At 45.6% G+C, this 24090-nt stretch overlaps 1 protein-coding gene across 1 annotated transcript in view; it reads left to right on the top strand.

Moving 5' to 3' along the window:
• Positions 1-18952, top strand: part of DDX31 (DEAD-box helicase 31) — a 48835-nt gene extending 29883 nt beyond the window's left edge. Inside the window, exons 20-23 of the mRNA XM_026062061.1 lie at positions 2392-2503; positions 5316-5396; positions 7871-8051; positions 18521-18952. Of these exons, the coding sequence (XP_025917846.1) occupies positions 2392-2503; positions 5316-5396; positions 7871-8051; positions 18521-18668 (522 nt within the window). The 3' untranslated portion in view covers positions 18669-18952. The remainder of the gene's footprint in view (positions 1-2391; positions 2504-5315; positions 5397-7870; positions 8052-18520) is intronic.
• The last annotated feature ends 5138 nt before the right edge of the window (positions 18953-24090 follow it).

The raw sequence follows: 24090 nt of genomic DNA, 5'->3' as shown, positions 1-24090 counted from the left end.
AAGAGATGCCTCATTTTGAAACCTAAAGGGGGGAATAAGAAAAGTCCTTTGTAATATATTGCCATATTATCACTAAATCCCCTGACAGTTGTGACACAGAAGCAAGTCACCTGTCACTTAAGCTTGAGGTCTCTTTAATTTTCTCCAGGAATTCGCACCAGGCTGTCTTTAATTTGAGGCCTTTATTGGAATTCTGAAACCTTTCTGCCTCCCCGGTGCTCAGATCTATTCTGAGTGCTGTTACAGAATGTATACAATAACCAACAGAGGGATTCAGAGGGGGCTGAAGCACTGTTTATTTAACACTCTGGAGGGATTTTCGTGCTTATTCGGTCCTGGCTACCCGGCTTTCAATATCGCTTTGACAACCGTTATGCCCTTCTCATTAATTTTAAACAGTTAAAACACAGGAAAAAGAGAAAAAGTTTTCATTATTAAAGTGCTTTACTTTTTAATAACAGAGGATTCTGTCCGCCAGGGGAAAGGGCAAACCTCACTAATTTCACATTCATATTAAAAAACGCCGGGAAGGTGACACTTGGTGCTGCCAGGAGGCTTAACAAAAGAAAAGTGATGGGGGCTAGGAGGAGCGGGAAGGGGGGGAGAAAGTTTTATGTTTCACGTCAATGGAAACTTGTTAGTCACAGCGACGAGTGTCCACTTTGGGGAGGCAGCACCACTTGTAGTTTATTAAACCTTTACAGAGGCCCCTTGACTGGGGACCAGCTCAACTGATTAAGAGGTGCATGTTAAGTCAAACTAAAACATGGCTGTGAGACAGCCTGTGTTGTCAGTCTCTCTTGGATGCTTTGGGAGATAGTTAGCAGAGACCAGGAATTTGGGAGACTCTTTATGTAGCCTTAAAATATCCACCGTTGTCTTTGCTGGAGACACAGATAGGCAGTTGGGCCAGGTGAGCAAGCAGGCGTTCTAGTCCCTAAATGTGTTTGCCTCGTTGAAGAGTAACCCAGTGGCTGGAAGCTGTGGATCCTGAGCTCAAAAGAGAGCACTGCACAGGGAACTTGGACTGCATTTGGGGCCTGTCTCTGGGCAGGTTTGCTGCTAGGATCTAGAGTGGCAGATCTGGGCCAGCAAAGCATCCTGTGAAGGGTGTCAGCAGGATTGCCTGGCTTCCGCAGGTGCTGAAGTTCACGGTGTGAATGTGAAACGGTTCCCTTGGACTGGGAGCAGTGCAGAGGTGATACTTGTAGTTGTGAAGGAAGGAGGGTTTGTAGTATTAGCATGCAAATCTATTTGGGAAGCAAGTCTTGGGAGGAACAGCAGGCTTGTTGCCTTGGCACAGGCCTAGTGCAGAGCAGTGGAGGTTTGTTGTCAGCGAGCCCTGGTTGGGAAGATGAGGGGTTGACCAGTAGCGAAGTACTGCCTTGGATCTGGCATTCTTAAGACTTGGATGCTAGTTCCTGTCTGAGTAGCTTTTAAGAACTGTGGCCCTTGTTTGGGAGAGATTCACATCCATGGATGCTTGGCTTTGTACTTTGTCAGCTTTCCGTCAAAAATTCTCTTGTTTTCTTGTCTACATTTCCTCCCTCTGCCCAAGTGCTTTGAACCCAATTCACGGAGCCAGCCTCTTTTCTCCTCCCGGTAATAGTTTGCTCCCAATAATGTTTGATTTCTGTTCACTGAACTAAATATTTTGGTGTGATCATGGGAAGGCTTGAGCACACACAAAGTTGCCCTTCTGGTCTAAGGAAGTTTCTTCTGTCATTTCTTTGGTGCAAAGGGTTTGTCTTACTCTGGAGAAGCCACGTGATGCAAATTACAGTCCAGTATAACTCGCTGACAGTGAGTGAACTTCATGCAGGCATCAAGAGTGAGAAGAGCATTTTGGTTGGCTTTATTCGCAGAATTCAATGCAGTCTGTTCTTTGGAGCTTGATGAAAGTACATCTCCTGCCCCATTAGTGCCAAGAACAGTCCAGATGTTCGGTGCAACTGTTCAGCACTGTTCAGAGGAACTTACGACAACATCAGTCTAAAACTCCCGGTGGAAAAGTGGGCTCAGCAGGGTCAATGTAGAATCTGGGGGAATTGCTCCAAATATCTCTATTGGAAATAAGCAGTAGTATCTGGCCTGCTGAGTCTGGAAAAAAAAAAAAAAAAGTGAGGGAAAATTATACATAATAGATATTAGAAAACACAAAATTAAAACTGATTTGCTCTCCTCACCAAGCAGTGCTCACTGGCTGCTTTGACTTTAACATCTTTATCTATACTTTTTTTTTTTTTTCCTCTAGTAATATTGAGAGGATTACCTTTGTTGGCCCCTGGGTGGTTACTGTGTGATTTTACTGTTATTAAATCTATTGTAAACTGCTTCATTATTCCTGACTCAAATTCTCTCTTTCCTCTAATCCCCCCACCGCCCTTGTAGAAATCCTGTGGAACAGACCCTCAGGAAGTCCGGGAGCGGGCCACGGTCTTGCAGACAAAATTTGAAAATTACGTTCACTCCAGCGAGGGGACTGTCCGGTGGGCAAAGAAAGGTTAGTTCGTTTCTTTTCAGCTTATTCCAGAAGGGCTCATACATGCTGCCAAGGTTTTCCTCCAGGGGAAGGCTTCAGGGAAAAGGCCTGGAAGAAACATTTTGGGGCCCTTGGGCTCTGCAGGGGGTTGAGAAAGGCCCAGAAGGCTTTGTGATGATATTAAATGTTAATTTCTTGCATTCGCATATTATGTGCAAATGAGGTTTAATCTTGGCTTTTGGTGGGATTCACATCCGAGGGCTCTGACCCAATCACATCAGCAAGTAGATGTGTGCGTTACACTGGGAAGGTCATAGGTGACCTGCTTAACCCCATCCTGGTGCAACACCACTAGATGCATTCAGTTTACACGGGGGTGAATTTGAAGCCTGTAAGACAGGATGCCTGGGGAGCAACTCGTAACAGATGAGGCTCTCGGAGTGGAGGCTGCTGTGCAGAGTGGGAGAAGGACAAGTGAGAGCAACCATGCACAGCAAAAAGGCAAGAAGAGGAAAAACTGAGATGAATTTAATAATAATTGTAGCTAGGTGCAAATCTGGGATTTGATCTCCAATCTTTGCCAGACAGAACATTCAGCAAATGTCACTGAGCAGTGCAAGAAGCTCTTCCCTAATGCTTCTCAGTTTGGAAAACCCAGAGTGTGCTGGATATGGAGAAAGATAAAAAACTTGCCATGGAAGTGGTAGGAAAATAAGCCCTAAGCAGCCTCCTGAGAGGAGCCAAAAAGATGGTGCAGTGTAGATACCCCTCTTCTGCATGCTGTTCTGCAGCCCTGCCAGGCTGATCTGGGCACCCAAAAACTGAATAGCTGTTGTGAAGGCAGCGTTGGAGGTCTGGCCCTGAAGGCGCTTGACAATTAATTGGAGTTTGGTCATTAAATATTGAGAGAAGTTCACAAAATGTAAACTCTCCATGCAAGAGACTAAACTACTTTTACTCAGAGTAGATAGGACTATAGCCTTCCCCCACCCCCACTTTTTTTTTTTTTTTTTGAGTCTCTTCTTGTTAACATGTCTCCCCTCCCTGGTCGTTTTCTTTTGCACCTCGTTTGTCACTTTGAGTCAAATTCTGCTGTTTTGGCTTTAGTAAATGTCCTGGTGATTGCAGTTCTGCAGAGTTTGCGATCAGGCTTGGAAGAGAGGGGTTCTGTGAGATGGATTTTAGCAGTCTACTTCATTTCTATTTACAAATAAGTGCACCTGCTCTGTGTGTGTAGGTAAGTATTACAAGTGTAATACCATAGGTACTAAATTACATAAATCACATACTGAGGGGTCCAAAAAAACAAACAGGGAAATTGGTCTTTGAGCTGTATGCTAGCACAGTATAAGCTGGATTAGGAAAGGCTGTTCTCAAGATAGAAGTTAAATTCCTCATTAACACTGTTTGTAATCAAGAGAAGTGTTTGGATCTGTTCCCAAGAGATCAAAGATGCTGTTTTTTTCTGAATGATGTACTAACTTCTTAGGTGATGACATAGCAGAAGGACCAGAGCTGGTAGTATAACTACCCACTTACCCCAGATTTTTCTACATGCTTTTAATGATGCAGGCCCATATTGATGGGAGAGGTATTTGGAATGCAACCGGTTCACTCTTTGCTTTATCCCAGCCTGTTGCATGTCACTGTACTGATTCTCACCCCCTTCAAGGGCTGCAGTGCTGATTTTCCCTCAGGCTTTTGAAATACCTTGCCCCTGCAGTGAAGGTGTTGGAGGCTTGCTGCGTAAGCTGCTTGCCTGCCCGTTTTTAGGTGACTTGTGCTACGTGACTGGTGCTGTCTGACTTCCAGCTGCACTTTTAAGTCCAGGATCTCAAAGCATGTGACTGATGCAATCAAATCCTTGGTTCTGCATGTATGAACTTCTTGTTGCTCCCCGGGACTCCTTGTACCCCACACCAGCCTTTAACATGAAATGACTGTGACAGAGAGAGCAACTGAATGGCTTTGGTCACACTCAGAAAACCTCTCTGGTCTCCCTCTGTACAGCGTATGTCACTGTGCATGTACACACGCACGTACACACGCACGCACACACACACTTGTTGCTGACCTGACAACTACTTTAGCCACAGCCGAGAAATACAGAAAATCTGTCAGGAAATGCTGAGATGTGGTGTATCCCATCCATCTTCCACAAGGACCACTCCACCTCTTTCTCTTTTTCCTCTTCTGCCATCTACATATGCAAATTTTCCACTGCTGACTGGCTTCCATAAGCCCCCTCTTCCTCCCCTCTGCGCCAGGCATCATGAATAATTAACACGGCAGCTGGCTTTTGCTTTCATGGCAGACAATCAATTGGAAACTGTGCCAGAGATGCATTTGTTTCCCTCTCTTTTTTTTTTTTCCCCCCCATTTTCTGACCTAGTCAATGTTAATAAGCAGTGTTTTGATTGCAGCCCGCTTTCAAAAGGCGAGTGGCTCCCTGCCCGCTCACCCCTCTGCCTCTCCGTCCTGCGTTTTCCAAACTTAGATTGAATAGCTCGGTGAAGGTGCTGCCCTTCAAACCTGATTGACTGATCAGCAGCGAGGCAGGGTGGGAGGCGGAATATGGCTGTGCTCTGCTGCCTGAAGGACGAATCTCCTGGAGCACGGAGCCCCTTTTGAGAAACAGAGGCCTCTCAGATCAAGGTACAGGTTCTCCGTTTTGGGGCTGTGATGGCAGGTGGAGCTGGGGAGATTGTGCTTTGATCCTTGGCATCACTGTAGTTATGGAAAGGTTAGGGAAGCAAACACTGCGTTTCTCCTCCACGTTACCCTATTTTGCAGCCAGAAGTTGAACATTTTGCCTCACCCTTTCTGTCCTCAGCACCCCTGTGTGGAGAGAGACAGCAGAGTTATCCTAGGAGCCTACGGCTGCAGCATGGCGCTTCTGTCGGTGACTTTTCTGGTGCGTTCTGCCTCCCTGTTCCCACATACCCTGTAAGCTGGCAAAGTGCCTCCCCTGGTTTATCCAGCCATTGGGCTGCGGCTGCACTTTGGGGCCGGCGCTGAGAGCTGGCTGCCAGTTGAGAGCATGGTGAACAGGTTATGTCGCCTGTCTTGCTTTCATATCTCATTACCCTCTTGACGTCTGTTTAAAAAAAAAAAAAGGCAAACAAACCTAACTAACATCCATCATATGTAGCTCTCTTTTCCGTCCCCTTTCCATAGTTACAATACCTAGAGAAAAGTGGGATGCCCAGGTGCAAAGGATCGTCCTAAATCCACTCTCTTACATCAGTGCAAATCTGAACAAACCCCCTTCCAGGCCAGCATAAATTGCTTTAGACTCATGTTGGTGTAACAAAAAATATAATAGCTCAAGCAGTTTGCTCCTGTGGCTTTAAGATGAGGTACACTTTATGTGAAATATGGCCTGACCAGCACTGTTAGCAGCCTTTTTGAGTTGTTTTTTTAAAGCTCAGTCTCTTGGATCCTCAGAATTATAAAAGAGTTTTGGCTTTCAATTAAAAACAAAAAAGCTTTTAATATGTAGCCAGCATAATTGCATGCAAAAGCCTACAAACGTGACTGGCAACACTGAAAGGACTAGACACCTGCTAGTAAAGATTTTAAAACAAGCAAACCAACCAACCAACCAACCGACCCCCAAACAGTGCTGTAATGAACCATAGCAGCTCTGAGATCCTCAGAGGTAGGACAGTTCTGTGAGTTGAGGTTTCGACCTGCTAGGTATGGCAGGGCTGTTCTGTTTTGGATTAGTCCCTTGCAGCTCGCTCCGGTTTTGCATGCTCTGACTCAGGACTGGATCCGGCAGTTGTCTGTCAGGACTTTTGGAGGAGGGAGGCACCTCTGACACTTGGATTCTCTAACTCTGATCTGTGGAGCTGGTACCAGTAGCCTTTCCTATCTGAAGAACTGTGGGAGGTGAGCTCAGCCTTCGTAACAACAGGATCTTTAGTATCCAACCATTTCAAATGCTCTGAGAAAGATGGCTGTATTAGCTCTGACTGGACCAGGTTCAGAGCAGGAGCAAGTTCATATCGTTCCTTTTGAAGAGTTATACCTTCTCTTTGGAGGTCTAAATTTGACCAATAACTTTATGAAAAAAAGCAGCAGAACTGGATTTTTGAGAGCATTTGAGCTGATTTACAGTTCCTCTGAGGGATGGACTACAGATGAGACACCCAGACTGGGAATATGGAAGTTAGCATTCTCTTTTTGGGAGAACACAGGTCTCTTCAGGTTCAGATGCCTCTAAAAGAGTGGCATTGTAAAACTGGGGAAAAAGCTGCAAAAAAACTCAATCTTTTCTTCTTATTGATTGGGAAAAGGAGTTCGCTTTACTCAGTAAACAGAGCTTTGATGGATTCCCTGGGTCCTTCCAGGAGCTGATCTGCTAAAATGACATTTTTATTACTGTTCATAAACTCCAATCTCCTGCTGCTGCCAAGAGATTAGACTTAAGCTGTGGGCAAACTTGCTGGTCCGGTGGCTCAACAGGCAAGGGCAGGAGAGGTTAGAGTTTAGAGCTTGCTGCTATCAGGGGCTGAGAGAGATGTAGGTGATGGCTGGAGTGAGGGTTAGGGGGGCACAGGAGGTTTAGCAGGCAGCGGAGTCGCAGGGGATTGAAGGGAGGCATTTTCTGGGCTGAAGAGTTTCCTTACTAAAAGTCCCTCTATTCCTGATAGCAGAGAGGACAACTTGGGTGTAGTTAGTGTTCTGGGTACATGGAGGAGCAGTGGCAGTGTTCATATTAGCGGATGATTGTCTTTAGAGCAATGAGCCCTGAGGGAAGGGCATTACAGGAATATAAAGACATGAAGGAAAATTTGCACGCTTTTCTATTATTTTTTCCCTTTTGAGAAGGTGAGCTCTGTTCTCAGTGTGGTGATGAGTCAGGAAATCCATCTAGCTCTCAGATATTTATAAGGGACTAGCTAGTAACTGGTGAAAAATGCATGGACTACTGGGACTGTAATATCAGAGGAATCTTCCTATCCCACCTCTATGCTTCTCTTTCCTTGTCTTCATCCCTTGCATCTCTCTTCCCTCTCTGCCCCTATCTGCTACCATTAGATGTCAACAACTCTTCCTGTGAGATGTGCTATAAACATCACCCTTTCTGGCAGAAGGGGCAGCCTTACAAGAGGCAAACCTAATGCAACTTAATGTACCTTTGTTTCAACTCCTAACCCTTCTCCACCACCTTTCTTCTCCTTATGGGATTGTACCAGTACTGCACAACCTTCACAGATTTTTAACATACCAACCTTTCCCACCAGCTGCTGACCAGAAGGTGTCCCAAAGGACAAGACCAAGGTCCTTTCAGCTGGAACAGCTGAATCTTAAAGTGTGTATGTGTATATATATATATAAAAGTGCAGTAGCAAACAAAATTCACTTTTTTTTTTTTTCCAGCACTGCAGTCTTTCCTCTGTGCCTATACCACCTACCCCAGAAACCTCAAGCACATCTTCCACATCAAATCTCTCCACCTGGGTCACGTGGCCAAGAGCTTTGGCCTGAGGGACGCCCCCCAGAACCTGAGCGCTCTTCCAGCTGTTGGCTCAAAGAAGAAAATCAAAGCAAGACAGAAAAGGTAGGCAAGCTGAGTGTTCTGGAGCCGAGGGATGCCATGCTACAGGCCACGGTGTGCTTGGCTCCATGAGGTTCATGTGCTTGCTCCAAGAGATCACATGTGATTGTTCCTGAGGGGCTAAACCATGTTGAGCCACTGGCTTGGGTTGCATTGCTCTCTGAGCTGTTGTTTCATTCTTCATTTTTCCAAAGGCTGTAGAGAGCCTATAAATTGCATTTATCATTAAACCAACTGGGTTGAACACTTGAGTGGGAACGCTGTTTTAAAAACAAACAAACAGCTCGCTTTGTAGTTTGACTTCTGATAAAGATGTTCTTTTTTTGAAGGAGGTGCAGAGAGGCACCTATATAGACTAGCCTGGGTTTTGCTGCAGCTTTTCCATTTTATGAGTACTTGAAAAACACTAGTTCCTGTGAGTCTTAAAAGCAGAAATAGCCTAATTTTTATTTATTTATACTTCTCTCCAGAGCTGTCTGGAGGGATAAAGAAGGATATAGGCAATGTTCCAGGGCAAAATGCGAGACTTCCCATATATTGGAGTGTCTCTTTTTCTTGCACAAGTCTTGGTTCCTAGAGGTCCAGCAGCAGTCTTGCTGTCATGGCCAAAATGGGTGCTTATTTATCTCATAGGATAATCTCGTCCCACCTGGCCTTGACAAATACTGGCTGCTCTCCCTTCTTGTATCTTTTCCAATCCACTGCACAGAAATAATCTTCCTGCCTTATCTCTTTTGACTGCGTCACCCTCTCTTTGCTTTCATAGCAAAGTATGTGTCTTATTATATTTTAAAGGCCTTCTGTGGCCTCCTCTAGCCCTTTTTATCACCTTTTCTGCACTATACAGTCTCTTGCAGGCCTTCCTCTGCAGTTTCACCAGCAGTTTCCTGGCTGTCAGATTGGCCATGGGACAAATTGTGCCCACCTTTTTAGAAAGGTCAGCTGCAGCTTGGTCTACCTATTCTGTAAGTCAACATTAGCTTTGCACCAAGAGAAAAGGGGAGGACTGCAGTGTATTTTTTTTTCTTATTTATTAAATGATCAAGTACAGTTATGTATGTACAAGCCCAAATCAAAATGCAGATCTGTTGGTAGGAATGAACCATCTACAAGCTTGTGCTCTACTGCCTTTAGATTTAAGTGGTTCTGGCAAAAGCATTTCTGCAAAATCGCGTGGCTTCTCTCCCAGGGAGATTCTGTAGCAGACCTAGAGTTACAGCTCTATCCCCTTGAGTGTGTGGACAGGGTCTATTCCTGGGTGCTCGTTTCCTGTGTAAGGAACCTGAGATACCCTGATGCTTCTGCAGGAGCTGAGCCTTGAATGCGCTCCTCTGCTTGCAGTGGAGCTGGCAGTGCTCAGTATGTCCAATCCTGGCTACTTTGAGTTGGTTCCACAAAATAGATGGTCCTCTCTTTTGAGATTACAAAGTAAGGACTCTGCTGTCCTGCCCAGCACCACAGCAGAGCGCAAACTCCTAGCTTGCCTGTAAAATTGCTGATTGCATTCAAAGGAGGGAAAAATCTCTTTTCTTTTATTGGTTTCAGTTGTGACTCTTACCGTGTAATCGTTGTTGCAAACGCCATTAGCAAACGTTAGCCATGCAATTAAAGCATTAATCCACATAATGGTTCCTGGGCTGGTGACATCTCTTGCACATGTACAGATCTTGGGGAAAAAAAAGAGCTAGGGAAGGGATTTTAAAATAAAAAGTTGGAGACAGCATTGTCCTGCTTTGAGAAGCCACCAGGGACAGGCCACTGATCTGCCTCCTGCTTCAGCTGACCCTCGCCAGCAGATGGGCAACAGGATGGGAATGCCCCTGTGAGCCAGGGATTTAACGGAGCTTTATTTCAGGAAGAATAGCCTGATTAGCTGATAAAGAGCATGTAAGATGGTATGGGGTGGGCTTTGATGTGTTGCTGGCCCAGCAGGGTGTCAAGCTATGACTGACAGTAGCGTGTCACAGGATTACTTGGCCTGCAACAATGCGCCTCTCTGTTCCTGTGATGTCGCTACTCTGTTAGAGCTACTTTTTCCCTTGTCATGCATCTCTTTTAGACGGCATTCCTCCTCCCCAAGTCTTCATCCCATTATAGTACAGACAAGCTCAAGATACAGTAGTAGTTTATGCACAGGATGCGTGGGGCTGGGGGGATGCGGAGGTGTTCAGAACAAATGGTCTGAGATGATTTGAAAGCTCATTTGCACGTGGAGTGTATAATTGCAGCTCAGGGAAAGTGGGCAGACTTTGCACAGGTTCGTCACGGCTCAGGCTCCAGATTTCAAATCCAGGAGCATCTGGAAAGTTAAGGCCCTGCAAAATAGCCAAAGTTGTGTCATGCAACAATTGTTCTTGCCTATGAAACTTGTTTCTAATTAACTTTCTCTGCATGTGCTTGGAGGAAAGAAAAAAAAAAAAGAGAGAGAGACAGAGGATATATTAGTATTTATAGGATAGTTTAGAAAAAAGTGAGTATAGATTCAAATTTGGTATCTGCCAGCATAAATTCAAGATAGTGCTATTAATTTACAGAGAATTGCTTTTGATTTCACACTGACAAAGCAGGGAGCAGAATTTAGCTTGCTATTTAGAAGACAAATAGTTTTTAATCGTAAAATGCAAGGCTTGAAATGATAACAGCACAGTCACAGAGCAATCTTTTTAATTATATTTCTCACATGATACCATGAGTGTTGGTTGTCGTATTACACATTGTGTCCAAACATTTGATACTTGTTTTTAATCAGTCTGCACACTAGAGCCTCATCTCTCAGCACCTGTCCAGAGAATAAAGAACAGGCAGCCCAGGTTGAAAATGGGGTAAAGGAGATCATTAAATGTTTCCTTAAGAGGACAAAGAAAACTTTTCGTTTCTTTTCAAATCTCCTTTTGTGCTCACCGCCTCCTTACAGAGCCTGCTTGGGGAAGGTGAGACGCGAAGCCGTAGCAGCCAGGTGTGTGGCGGATCTCAGTGCTGAAATGTGGAAGCAGCCCTCTCCTGCTGAATGCACGTGTAGAACCGCTCCCTTTCATGCTTTTTTTTTTTTTTTTTAACTTTGTGCAAACAAACTATCCACTTAGCTGTTGCGGTCCTTGCAAAACTTGATCTGAAGATAGCAAAATAATCACTCGTGATCTTTTTGAAAGGTGAAATGCTGTATTTATTTAAGAGATGAGCACATGAACAAGATACTGTATATTAAGTTACAGTACGTCAGCTTAGTAAGTGTCTGTGCTCATGCTTTTACTGAAGGGTAGATGCAAGGAAGCTGATCCCACTTCCATTGAGGGATTAACTGTCTTTCGTTCACTGCAGTGAAGCAGCGTGCACAGGAAGTCGCTTGCCTGCCGGAGAGACGTGTCTTTTGACTCTCACAATGCAGATGCTAAAGACCTATTGCCGTTCCACCTAGCATCCCTGTACTACTCAGTGTTTTGCACTGTGGATCACAGGGGTTTTATGGGATTCTGTGGGGGACTGAGGGTCTGTTTTCCCCTATTGATCTCTCTGGAAGACTGGTGTATGTTCCCAAAGGATTTCACCATAATGGAGAGTCACAGCTTAATTTGCCGTGTTTGTGAAATAATGCCATTACAAAGAAAGGGGGAAGTCTTTAAGTTCAATAGATTCTGTGGAACTCATTGCTGCAGGATGTCTCTAAATCCAGGAATGCTCAGAAGGATTGAATTTAGGTATGGGTATAAAGAATATTCATAGTTGGTACAACAGGTGCAAAAAATGAGTATAGTTAATGTGAAAATTCCCTGATGCTTCAGAGTTTAAGCTGAACTCTTAACTAATATGGGATCCAGATAACATGTTCCAGAATACTTCTGTCTGAGGGAATTGATTTACATCATCCTTGCATTGCCATTGCTCTGAACATGGACATCATCATGCCCTTCAAATTTTGTCTGCAGGATTGTGCTAATTCATCTTCTGAGTTCTTCAGCATTAGCGGTCAGATAAACTCTCGCTGGGAGATTTACCTTGTAAATCCAGCATATCCTCCTCTGCATGGCTGGGGCAGCAGTCCCCTTTGGGTGAAATCTGGTAGCCTTTCACCTTCACCACTCCCCAGTATCCTTGATGCCACCTTTGAACTTCTTGGCATTGACAATCTTGAAAAGACTAATGCTTCTAATGACGGCTCGCGAATCAAGGCTGCAGCTGGGTCTCCCTGCACAGCAATTGTCTAATCATTAGAAGCAGCTTGCCTGCCAGTTTTTGTGTGGCATTTACAGCTTTCCTAATATCACTTAATTAGTCAAAATGCAAGTTTGGAATTCTGCCCATCAGAAATTTCACTTGGTTTGGGCATTTTGCTGTAGAAAGCTAAACTGCACCTCGGGTAAGAGCATGGACTTATGCACTGAAGTGCAAAGGGAATCCAAAAATTGGAGGAAAAGAAATGCCTTCTGGGAAAGGAAACATTGCCTTCACTGTTTTTCATGAAGGCAGTTCAAGGACACAAATGAGTCCTGCTTACAACATTGTGATGTTACCAAAAGTCCTGTTAGGAGATTAAAGCTTTGTAATTGTAAAATCCATGTGATTGTTATGAGCACACAGCAATACCCTTTACTGCTGTCCTGTTCCACCGCAGCTGCAGCACAGAGCCTTTGCTCCATCTTTCAGTGAAATAATAGGGCTTGCACACTGAGTTGGAAAACTTCTGTGCTGTTTGGTACCCACCCAGAACAAGCAGCCCTTTCTAATTGAAATGTATTCTGTCCTTTAGGCCAGGAAAGAGCCTGACAGAAGCTAGAATCCTGGGAGGTCACCAGCCTCCCAGTGGCACTTTCATCCTTTCTGCATAGGGTGCAGACCAAGGGATGGTAGTGAAAGTGAATCTCTGTTCTTTCTCTTTCTATATAGCTGAAATACAACTGACTTCAGTACTTGTAAGGTGGGCTTTACTGCTTAGTATGTCTTGGTAGGAAGACTGCTGTGCTCTGACTGTACTGGAACAGCGCTTGGCGCTTGGTCTGACTGGGTAATAATTTTCCTTCATCTTCCCAAGCTAGTATTTGTATCAGCTGATAACAGAGTGCCTAGCCCATCTGTTGACTTGTCGAGAGCAGTGTAGGATTGCTGATAAATTTCTTGCCCCCACCCTCCAAAAAAAAACGACAGAAAAACCAACCCAAACAGGGTTGCATTGGCTGCAGATGGTTCATCCAACACCGTAAGTAGAAAAAGCAGGTGTTGCAGCAGCCTTGGCCCAGAGGTAACCCAGCTCTGTTGCTGGCACAATTTCAAAGAGCTGTTGGAGATGCTGTCAGGTAGATTGATAGTGCGATCTGTGTTGAAATGTTTTCTGATAAATGAAATAGCCTACTCCATTCTCCTCCAAAGACACACCATGAGTTCTAGGTCTGTGCATCAGGACTTTATACTCCCTCTTCTTCAGCTGGAGCAATCTAGGAGTGCCTTTGGTTGCTGCAGACATTGTGAGTTGGTTAAAGGTTACCGCACTTACTGCACTGCATTGCACCAGCATTTCATGTAGCTAAAGACAAAGGAACAACCAGCAGTGCCAACCAAGTTGAAGGAGAAGTCCCTGAGAACAAGCTTGCTCACCATTTAGGTAAAAAGACCATCAGAGGCATCTTCTGAGCTATCAAATGATGTCCGAGAAACCGTGCTTGTATATGTACATTAATCTGGTGTGTAGGAGTTTTTGGCTTGGAGATCAGCTTGTGATACAGAGCTCTCATGAAGCAAACATGTCAGTGAAACAAAAACATACGTGTTAGAATATTGAACTGAAAATGAAAAATGGCTTCAGATCTCATTCCTTTTCTTACCATTGCCACTTAGCCCTTTCACACCTGAATGTTTGATAGTCTTTACATCCAGGAGCATAATTTGCATTTTGTAACAAATTTAATCTGATAAAAATAGCTGGTGAAACGTGAATCATTCTTACAATCTTACCTGTAATGCTTGAGAGATGGATGAGAAATTATATAGAAACAGAATAGCCTGGCTATGTTTTTCTTCCTCTTCCATTTGTGCCTTGGAGCTGTCCGCAGGATCTCAGCTATGTTGAACATTCGCAATTCTTATTTTAATATACATGTCCTGGATTTTTTTGGCTGTAATATAGTTCCTCGTGTTTGAGGTTTCCCTGATTCTGTGTTACTCCAGCATTTTGTTAGTGATTATGGAATGCAAATGATGATGTTTTCAGCACTCACAAAGCCATCTGTTGCCCAAGATGCATGGAAGTCACAAGTTGAGTGTGTTGAAGGTGCGCTGCATCAAGGATGTCAGCTAGGTGGGAGTTAGTATCATGTGGCAGAGCAGAAGACAGAGCTGAAAACAACAGAGGATTTCAGGCTAATCACCTGTGTTGCATTTGCCTGGATTTTTTAATGAAGTGAATGAAAATTTGCCCAGAATTTTTAATGATACTCTGAGCAGAGCAAAGAGGTGAGAGTTGAGGGACCAGAAGAGGAGACCAGTTCATAGCATTAGATTTCCTTGGGGGTGGAGGGCTGGGCAATGCCAGCACCCCTGCTGATTACTGTGTCTCCTGCATGGGATGGGGGAAGGAGGGCAGTGCTCTGCAGATGGAGGTGAAAGAAAACTGAAGCTGATGAAACCAGCAGAGGAAAGAACTGTATTCTCTTTCCTTCCCTGGACATTTTTTCCCCTCTTGTTTCTCCCAGATGCTCCTCTCCCACCTTTTCATCATTCAGTGACGTGTTTAGTAAGATTCATGAGTTTCTCGTTGTGCTTAAAGAGTGAATAAATTATTCCAGGATGGCAGTTTTCTGGAGGAGGGCAAAGCTTTTTTGTCTTTAGAAATCTGGCTCTGGCCTGGTTTTTCCTGGCCTTTCAGCGTAAAACAAAGTCATATGGGGACTGCTCCTCTGTTTCCTTGTTGTCTCTCTGCAGAGGCCCTTGGTACAAGCTTTTGTGAGGTTGAAATTTAATTACAGGTGTGCACAGGCAGCTGTAAACTTGAATCTTTTATTCCTTGCTCTGTTGTCCATGAGGAGAGGAGGTTTTTCAGACCATATCAAGCAATTACTACTAGCCTTTCTGTCTTCCCTCCCTGTACAATGCATCTTTGCCTTCCCTTGATAATGAGGTGATTACGTGGGCCGTGGGGTGACCCATTTTTTACCCTGTGCCTGGGACACCTGGCAATGCTGATAACAGCACAGAGCTGGGAGACTAAGGCTATTTTTTGTGGGCTGGTGGTGGCAGGGCTGAGTACGTACGCCAAAGCAATGCTTGGGTCTAAAGTTGAGCACTGGCCTTGCAAGTGGAGGCATGATGTGTCTCCCAGTTGAAGACAAGGTGATGCTAGCTCATCTCTGCCAGCTCCTCTTATCAATCCCTATATGCCTTTTATGGGAGTCTCAGTACCCCACATCTAGTGTAAGAGGGTAAAGGAGGAGGAGCCCAGTGGGGCATCTGCCTGGCATCCAGTGTGTCACGGCACTCAACACCCAGTGTGCTGGACAGTAACACAGAGAAGCCAAGTAACTTGTGTTCAGGGACAGGTTCTTCCTAACTCGCGTGTTGGCGCTGTTTCATTTCCTGAGTTATGATATTCTCTCTCCCTGTCTCATTTTCCCTTAGCTAATAAAACTGGCTATTTTCTCAACCATTCGACCATTCCCTTCTCCTTTAAACCCTGCTGAAGTCTTGGCACTGCAGCACATCAGGATGGATCAGTCATCAGTGAATCTTTTTTCCCTGCAAGTTCCCCTTCGTTGCATTGTTTCGTAGTTCTCTACCGAAACACTGATGGTTGCTTTTGGAAGGAGGAATTTAAAGGGCTGTGGATTTCTCTGCCCGTTATCACCATAATGTGTTCTCATTAGGGCTCGGTATTCTGTGATATTTAGACATGAGATCACAGAAGGAGAAGTTGACAATCCATGCGTTTACCCAGTGATGGGAACATGGGTTCTGTCCATGTTACAAATGCATCTTATATTTACAAGTCTTTTGGGGAAGCTCTTTGCCACAGCATCCAATGTCACCACACCTGTTATATTAGCATCACACCAGCCTTCAGCAACAGGGAAAATACAGTCATCCTGGGTTAGGAGGCAGGAGAATGGACATGAAGGACAAAGAGGTTAAGTACCTTGCCCAAGAACGCTCAGAGGGTATCAAGGTCTCGCTCCAGCTCTCTGGGGCTTTGTCTCATAACCACAGGGCGCCTTTCCTCACCGTTGTTATCTTGACTGCTCTAGCAGAGCCCTAGAGACTTTCACCAGTTGAGCAGAGAGGGGAATTTACAGGTTTACACCAGCACAGCAGGGTTCAGAATCTGGCCAGGGATCCTGACCTAGTGCACTTGCCCAGCGTGCTCTCACTAGAGATTATCACCGTTGCCTGTGGCTCTTGCATCTTGTGGTTGACAGCTGCAGCAATATACTTTTTTTTTTTTCTTTCAGTGATTAGCGTGTGTTCCACAGCAAAGCTCCATTGATTTCTGTGGCCCTGGTTAGGGGGAGAGACCTCCCCTTTTCCTGCATCCCTGCTTTTCTGTGTACAGCTGATCGCCACAGCAGGGGGTATTGATTTACTAATTGGGCAATGATTTCACCTGATTGATAATAAAGTGTTGGACAACCTTCCTGCTGAGCTGCAACTCAGCCCGGCAGCTACTGGTGGATTACTTGTCCTTAGCAGCAAATAGTTCCCTGTTGTTAAGTAAACTGATCTGTTGCCTGGTAACCCTCGAATTACTGTAGTAAATGCTTGGAGACACAGTGAAAGTGTCAAAGAGAAACTTTATCAAGTGATGGAGGGGACTGAGCAAGGACTGTAGATCCACCCTACGAAGTTTTGCCAGCAGAGCTGGGCCAGTTGAGGCACCCCTTGACCTGGCACTGTGTGTGCACCTGCAAGAGCACCTCCTTGCTGCGGTAGCTTATCCCGTTCAGGAAGGCAGTTTCACACGGCACGTTTTCCTGCGGAGGTATTGCAGGTATGGCTTTACGAACAGCACATTTACTTCATTAGCCTTAAGGTTGCCTTAGAGTTGATTATCTTTTTGGCTTAGTTTCTGTGGGCTCAAACAGGGCAGAGGCTGTGCATCTTATTCCTCCGGTCTGTCCAGTCTCCAACCCTTCGGCCATTGCAGAGCTCGGATGTTAAATGGCTCCCGGCGAGTTAGACTGAGATTGGGGATTACACCAAAGGTAGCAGAGTCTTCTCCCCTGCGCTTTCTAGGCTCTCCCTTCTAGGGAAACCCTCTTTCAGAGGTGATTCATCACACTGTCCTCCTTATCATTCTGATCCTTCCTTCCAAACCCACGCCTGCCATGAGACCTACAAAGGGATGGGGAAACAACCTATGGAAAAGGAGGTGAGCAAATATGCCAGCCAACCAAGAGTTCACTTTCCTTTCCTTCTCTGTGCATTGGGCCTGTTGAATGAATTACTCCGTTGCTTCAGCCAAGAATGCTTTATCCTCTTGTAATCCCCAGCACATTTCTGGCCCCTCGAAGGAACTGTGAAAGGCAGCACCTTCTAGGACTGCTGATGTCCATGGAGTGGACGTGAGGCTTCTGTCCCTCGTTGTATTTGGAGGGGCAGATAGATTCCTGCTCACTTCTCTGGAAATTTTTGAGATCTCTTATTGCTTTTTATAATAAACACAAGTGTTGGATGTGCAGACACCAACAGATGTGGATACCCCATTGTGCTCAGGGCTGTGGGAACATTGTAGGGAAAGACAAGTCCTGCAGTGGAGAGCTGCAGTCTAAATAGATAAGAGAGGGTGATAGCAGCAGGAATGAGGACAGGATTTGCCCAAGGTCACAGAGGACAGTGGCAGAACTTGTAGTGGGAAAAATGCTGAGTGGGTTTATATATTTATAGCCAGCAGTTTAGGGCTGCAGGGAGATCCATGTTGGAGTGTGGTAGCCAGGCAAAATGCAGCTACCTTGCAAAAGCCAGTCTCTGGAGAGGAAGGCTGTAAGGTGCATGTGATACCTGCAGGACACTGCAAGAGAAGAGTCTGGTGGTTTTACACTCTTGAAAGAATTATTTTGTTTTTCTTGTTTGTTTAGGTTTTTTGTATTTTCAAGCCCTCGATATAAGCTCTGTTTATAAAATGTTTCCGTTGTTCAGTCTCTTAAGGCTGTTAGGTTTTTTATTATTATTACAATTTTCAAACTGCTGTGCCACCTAATTCATCAGCCTTCAGCGCAAAACCTTCCCTCCTTCTCCCCGCCACCCCAGCAAGAGCATTTGTACAGAACAAAGGCTTGCTTTTAAAAACGGCATGATATTTTGCCACCTTTGTGAAAACCTGTCACAACAATATCTAATTTTGCATGAGGCAGAATTTCAAATCAAGCCTCAAGAAAAGGAAGCTATTCTTCTGCTAATGCGCAAATGTCACTTTCCACAGCTGTAAAATAAGTAACCCACCTAGCAGCATTTCAGGGAGAAGGAAATCTAATTCCTGTTCTCTTCCCTCTGCCCAGGCCTGACCTTCTCAAGAAGACCCATGGCAAACATCGCCTTGCTGAGATCTTGCGATCAGAATATTCCAGTGGGATGGACACTGGGGTATCCAAGGTCAAGAAGAAGAAAAAACAGAGAAAACCTGGCAACCAGAAGATTCCAACATAAGCGGGGACCTTCCAGTCATTTGCTATGAAACCTGCTGGAGTGCCTCAGCTGGGGGTCAGGGTGACCTGCCAAATCAACTGAGGAGTGTTTCAATTTATCAGGCAAATATGGGAGGGATCTTGGGGGATCTCAGCCTCCTCCCCCTTGCTCCATAGGTCCAAATGGAATTGAATCCAGACATGTCCTGTTGCACTGCTGCAATTAAATGCAGCTTCCTGAAGATGTATCGTGTTTCTAAGGTTTCTTTGCAAGGAAAATAAAAGAGGTTAAATATGTTTTTTGAAGAAATGTCTATTTAGTATTGAAGTGAGACAAGTCTGTTAAGAAAGGAGATGCATTCCTATTTAAAAGACCTGTAGAAACACTCTGGGGTGTGTTTGGTTGCTTAATTTTAACTAGAGAAAAAGTAGTGGCAGAATAAGTGTTTCTAGGTGCAGGTTTGAGCGGAGAGGAGGCTGCTCTTCCCCCTGTCATTAGCCAGTGGGGCACTTCTGCTCCTGTCTCAGGTAACACAGCCGTGTTGCTGCCACCTTCTCTCCTGTCCTTTGTACATTGGTGCAAGGTCCATCCCTGGGCATTGACCATTAGTCAGGTGTTGCCACCTATAAGCGGTCTCCTTGATTTCAGCAGGACTGGTAGGACTGTACAGAACTCCTCAGCATAATGATACATGGTCCCTTTGGGGACTCATGGGCATAAAACTTAATGCCAAAACACTTACGAGTTTAGGAACAAACCTTGTCACTGTCGGAAGGAGCCAGAGGTGGAATCCAGCAATCTCCAAACTTTTCTTTTGCCTCCAGCGTATTGTCATACCTAATTATGTAACGCAGACTACGAATGAATTGTCTCACCTCTCTGAACGTTAAAGCCCTTGCAGAGTCTAGCTAACACTTGCCAGCAATAACCCCGGCTTTGTAATATCAAGGGTCTTTGTGTTCTGGCTAGGCCTTGTGCTGTGCTTTTTTGAATATGGCCCAAGCTAATGGATTTCACTTCTTGCTTTTCCCTATTTGTCTTTTTTGTTTTTTTTTTTTTCCTTGCTTCTCATCAAAAAATCTGGAGTAGTGAGAGAAGGACCTGCTGGGAGCTCTTTGCAGAATGGTCCCAAACATGCCGAGATTAGCACTTGTTTACCATTGCCTGGCACGTAAAATGTAGTCTGAGCTCTAGTGAAGTCGTGACAAAACTCCCCTTTGATTTAACAACTCATAGAGCATGTGCGGGACAGAGGGGGGAGACTAACAAATTCCCACAGGAGCGACGGGTCAGCACCTGCCTCCCCACCTGCCTTTTCGTACTTCTTCCAGGACCTTCTCTAACGCGAGCCCTGGGCAGTACACGTGTTTGAAAACAGTACAAAACCCTGCCCAAATACAACTTCCCGCTGCCTGCAGGTGCCTTCCTCTAGGGAAGGGATAAGTGAAAGAGGAGTCCACGCGTGACACGAGTCAGGCACGTTACTCGGTGCGGGACCAGAAGGTCTCAAATACAGCGGCTGTTTCAGGCGGCCGAAAGAGCAGCGCCGAGAGGGGAGCATAACCGGGTGAAAGCGATGCCCACGTCATGAGGACAGAATCGATGGCACCTAGTGTTGGGCTGTAGTGAGTCAGGCTAAGGAGTGAGAAGAGCAATCAGCCCAAAAGTATTTAATTCCTCAACTGACTGTAACTTTTGAGAACCAAAATGACTTTTGTTCCTCCCAGGCAGTTGCCAAAGAGAGTGTTGCGGGTTTTAATGCAGTATGGTTTTGAACACTTGAGAAGGAAAGATGTTTAAAATGCTTCAATATAAAATTAACCATGTTTTTGCAGAGAGAATGAGAGTTACTAGCATTTATTAGATTAAAATAAAAAACAATGAAGCCCACCTGATTTTATTATGATTACTATTTGGAAGGGCAATCAGGTTTAAGGCAAATGTCAGCTTAAACAGAGAAGAAACCCCTGAGGATGAAAATGACTCAGAGTGATGCAGAGAGTGTAAGTTTGGGAAGAACTGATCTTGTGCATAAGGGGAAAAAATATGACCTTCTCCTTGCTGACTGTCACATATGAATTAATAGGGACTATTGGCAAATTCATAATAATAGGAATAAAGCCCAACAGCACATCAGTCAGACTTTAGGAAATTTTGTTGCTATCTGTATTAACTGGGCATGTAATGTTACAAGTGGTTATGATGAATAACAAGTGATTAATTTTTTTTATTTTTATTTTTTTTCCTAGAATGCCTTTTTATTTTGGCTTCACCACCTTTTAGCAGATAGGTCTGGACTTCTGGAGTTATTATGGAAAGGAAGGGGAGGAGATTGTTAAAACAGGAAAAAGAAAACCTTGAAAGAAATGCATGCACAGCTGAAGCTAAGCCTAATTTGCTCATAATGAACTTGAAGCCCTTTCTGCAAATGTGTTTGAATTGCAGCTAGGTGAGCAGGAACCAAATTCTGCCTTTATTTACACTTCAGCTGCTCTAGATCTGCTGTACTCTGAGCTGGTTTTATCTTTGCACCACTACCTAATTCAGGATGAACTTAGCAGGCTTGGAGTTGGTTTGAACTCAACTCAAACCATCTCCTCAATAAACCAGGGCAGGTTGTTGCTCTCACCGTGGATCAGGGGTGGCTGAGCTGCGGTGCTCCATCAGCTTTGCAAGCAGGTTGGGTGCCTGGGGCTGCTGCGGGAGCTGGGCTTTGCTGCTGCAGAGGCTCCTGGGTCATCTGAGCACCCAAATGTGGAGGAGCTGCTGAGGGTCGCGGTGGTGGGTTCCCTCGGCACAGCCCCAGCACGGAGCAGATGGAGGTACCCGCTCGCACTGAGGTATGTGGCGTGTGTTGTGCAGGTCTCGGCTGGGTGGAAGCCTGCCTACGCGGTGCGTAAGGACGGGGAGATCAGCTCTTTGCAGAGTTCGGATCAGCTGGGTGAAACTGCAGCGTTGTTTGACTGCGCAGGTATTGATTTTGGTGTGGTTTGCTTTTGTGTCTTAATCGTGGTGAACGGTAGAGGCCTTGTTGCCCTTCAGCTTGGAAGCTTATAAGTAGAGTTTGGCTTGGAAATAACGGTGCTAAGGAGCTCTGATATAAGGCTGCCTGTGAGTCAGACCTGGGCTCCCTTCAAGTTCGCCCTCCTTACTGCTCCTCCGAGCCCTGTTCTGGGAGCCTGGAGTCCTGGCTCTCCTGGGAGAGGCTCTTGTGCCTTTTTCCTGCTCTTGTCTGGCTCCACATCTGTTTAGCTGGGTGCTCCCTGAGGCAGGGCCATGGACCTTCATCTCCATGTCAGTGCCGTGTCCCTCGCTGGTAATGGGAGCCCACAACCTCCTCTCCTTTTGCTGGCCAGGACAGGGCTGGCTGGCTGTGCCAAGCTTCTGTATGTCATTCCTGCAGCCGATACACAGGCGTGTGTCTGTAACTTTGCTGATGCAGGATTAGCTCCACGCTTGAATTAGACCCTGGCTTAGCCCTGCTCTTGCTGGGAGTGGAGCCCTGTCCCAGACACGGCCCTGCCTGTGCAGCTGGAACACCTCGAGCTCACGCTGCGAGGCTTTGGGAGGAAAAGGAGCAAGGAGGTAACCTTGGTACCTAGGTCCCAGTTGAAAACCTGCAACCAGAGGGTGCCTAGATCCAACACAAGAGGCTTTGACATTAGTACCCCCACTGCAGAGGAACACCAGCTAATTAGGACAGCAAGTGACGGAACTTCCCTGTTTACCTCAATTTATTTTCTCCATAAGCCTAGGGGGAAGACAGGAAAAAGCCCTGATTCTTCTGGGCTCTCCTTTTTGGCATAACTTTTTTTGGTGTTTAGACAAAACTGTAAAATAGCTAGAAATGAGGTGCACAGGAGAGTCTGCAGATGAGATCCTTCTGCCTCTGTAGAAATGCCTGAGTTGGTGCCTCCAAAGTGCTGTCTGGCAAGGGCTACAGCTCCTTGCACGTGTAGTCTTGACAGTCCTGAAGGATCGTTCCCACTCCCTGCATTGCACTGTGTGCTTGAGCTTGTTGCGGTCAAATCTGTGCTGATGAAGGAGACTTCACCGGCGATACAGAGAGCCAGCACAATTGCTGGTTTCTTGGTTTTGTGTACATTGGTATGTTAGAGAAGTGGAGTTTAGTTCCTTGTCCTCAGCGTTGTGTTCCTGCTCAAAACTATACCAGCAGAGGCAGAAGATGACCCTCAAACTGGGTAAAAGCCCAGAAGAGACTTGAGAGCAAGGACTGTGTTTGGTCCTGGCAAACCCAGCTGTACTGACTCGCTGATGTTTCGGATCCAGAGCCTGGAGTTGACAGAAACCAAACATCAGCAGCTTGTGTGTTGGAGACGCTGTACCCTGGGAGAGAGTAATCCTTGGAGCAGAACTGGTGGATTCCTCTAAATGTTTTCTTATTGGGATTGATGCCCCTCCTCAACCATGCCGTTTTTACTGCTTTGTCTAATTTCAACCCAGTGCAGCCTGTCCCAGGCCCTGAGGACTTGCCAGGGTCATGCCCACCTGGCACGAGCCTCTGTATCCATGAGCAGTGCTCACCAGTCCTACTCTGAAAAGTTTCCCCCTGTTCTGGGGTTGCTGTAGGTGTAGGACCCAGACTTGGTGTCCTCTCCAGCTTGGCACTGGATTTCAGTCTCTGGCCCCACACGCAAGCTGGGGGTGAGGCTGGTCCTTCAGCAGTTTCTGAGGCAGCTGAGATCCTCCCATAGAAGACGCTGTTCATGTGGCAGGTTCTCCAATGAGTCTGCAGCGTGTGGTGTCTTCCCTAAACTGATTTATTTTGAAGCTTACTTTGCTTTACTCTGCTATGGGAGCTCCCTGGAGGAGACAGCTCTTGCCTTCGCTTCCCCTCCCCTCTCTCCCCTTCCCAGAGAGACCCGGTGTGGCGGTTCACCCTTCCCTGAGCAGCAGTTTCCTCGGGACTCTGCCCCGTTGGCCCATGCACTCGTTCCAGCACAAACTGGACCCTGTTGCTGCTTTACAGCACTGATTCAGACCCGCTTTACCAGGGGAGTTTACAGCTTCTTCCAGACATGAAGTGGCAAATTTAAATATTGCAATTACAAACGTGTAGCGAAGCCTTGTACTTCATTAATGTAAGAGAAGGAATCTGCTACGGCTACAAGGACAATTAAATATTAGAGAATGTCTTTGATTCACATTCCTGCTGTGTAAATGGAAGGAAGGCTGCTGTATGTGCCTTGCCTTCGCACGCACAAAATGAAAAGCACACCCACTGCAAGTTGTCCTTTGATAGATTTTTAATATGATTTTAAAGAGTTTTGTTTGGCCTCATTCTTATTCAATGAGATTAATTTAAAGCACTTATCCCCTGGGTTTAAGTCAATCCATGTAGGATTTGGGACGGGGTTTGTTGCCCGGGGAGGGGGTTTGTTTGCAGGCCTCTCTGAAAGACTCCTTTCCCACTTCATTAACC

This window comes from Apteryx rowi, unplaced genomic scaffold, assembly GCF_003343035.1.
Source record: "Apteryx rowi isolate R43461 unplaced genomic scaffold, aptRow1 scaffold_19, whole genome shotgun sequence".
NCBI classification, from domain to species: Eukaryota; Metazoa; Chordata; class Aves; order Apterygiformes; family Apterygidae; genus Apteryx; species Apteryx rowi.
Note: the sequence above shows the minus strand (reverse complement) of the source record. Positions and strands in the feature narration are given on the sequence as shown.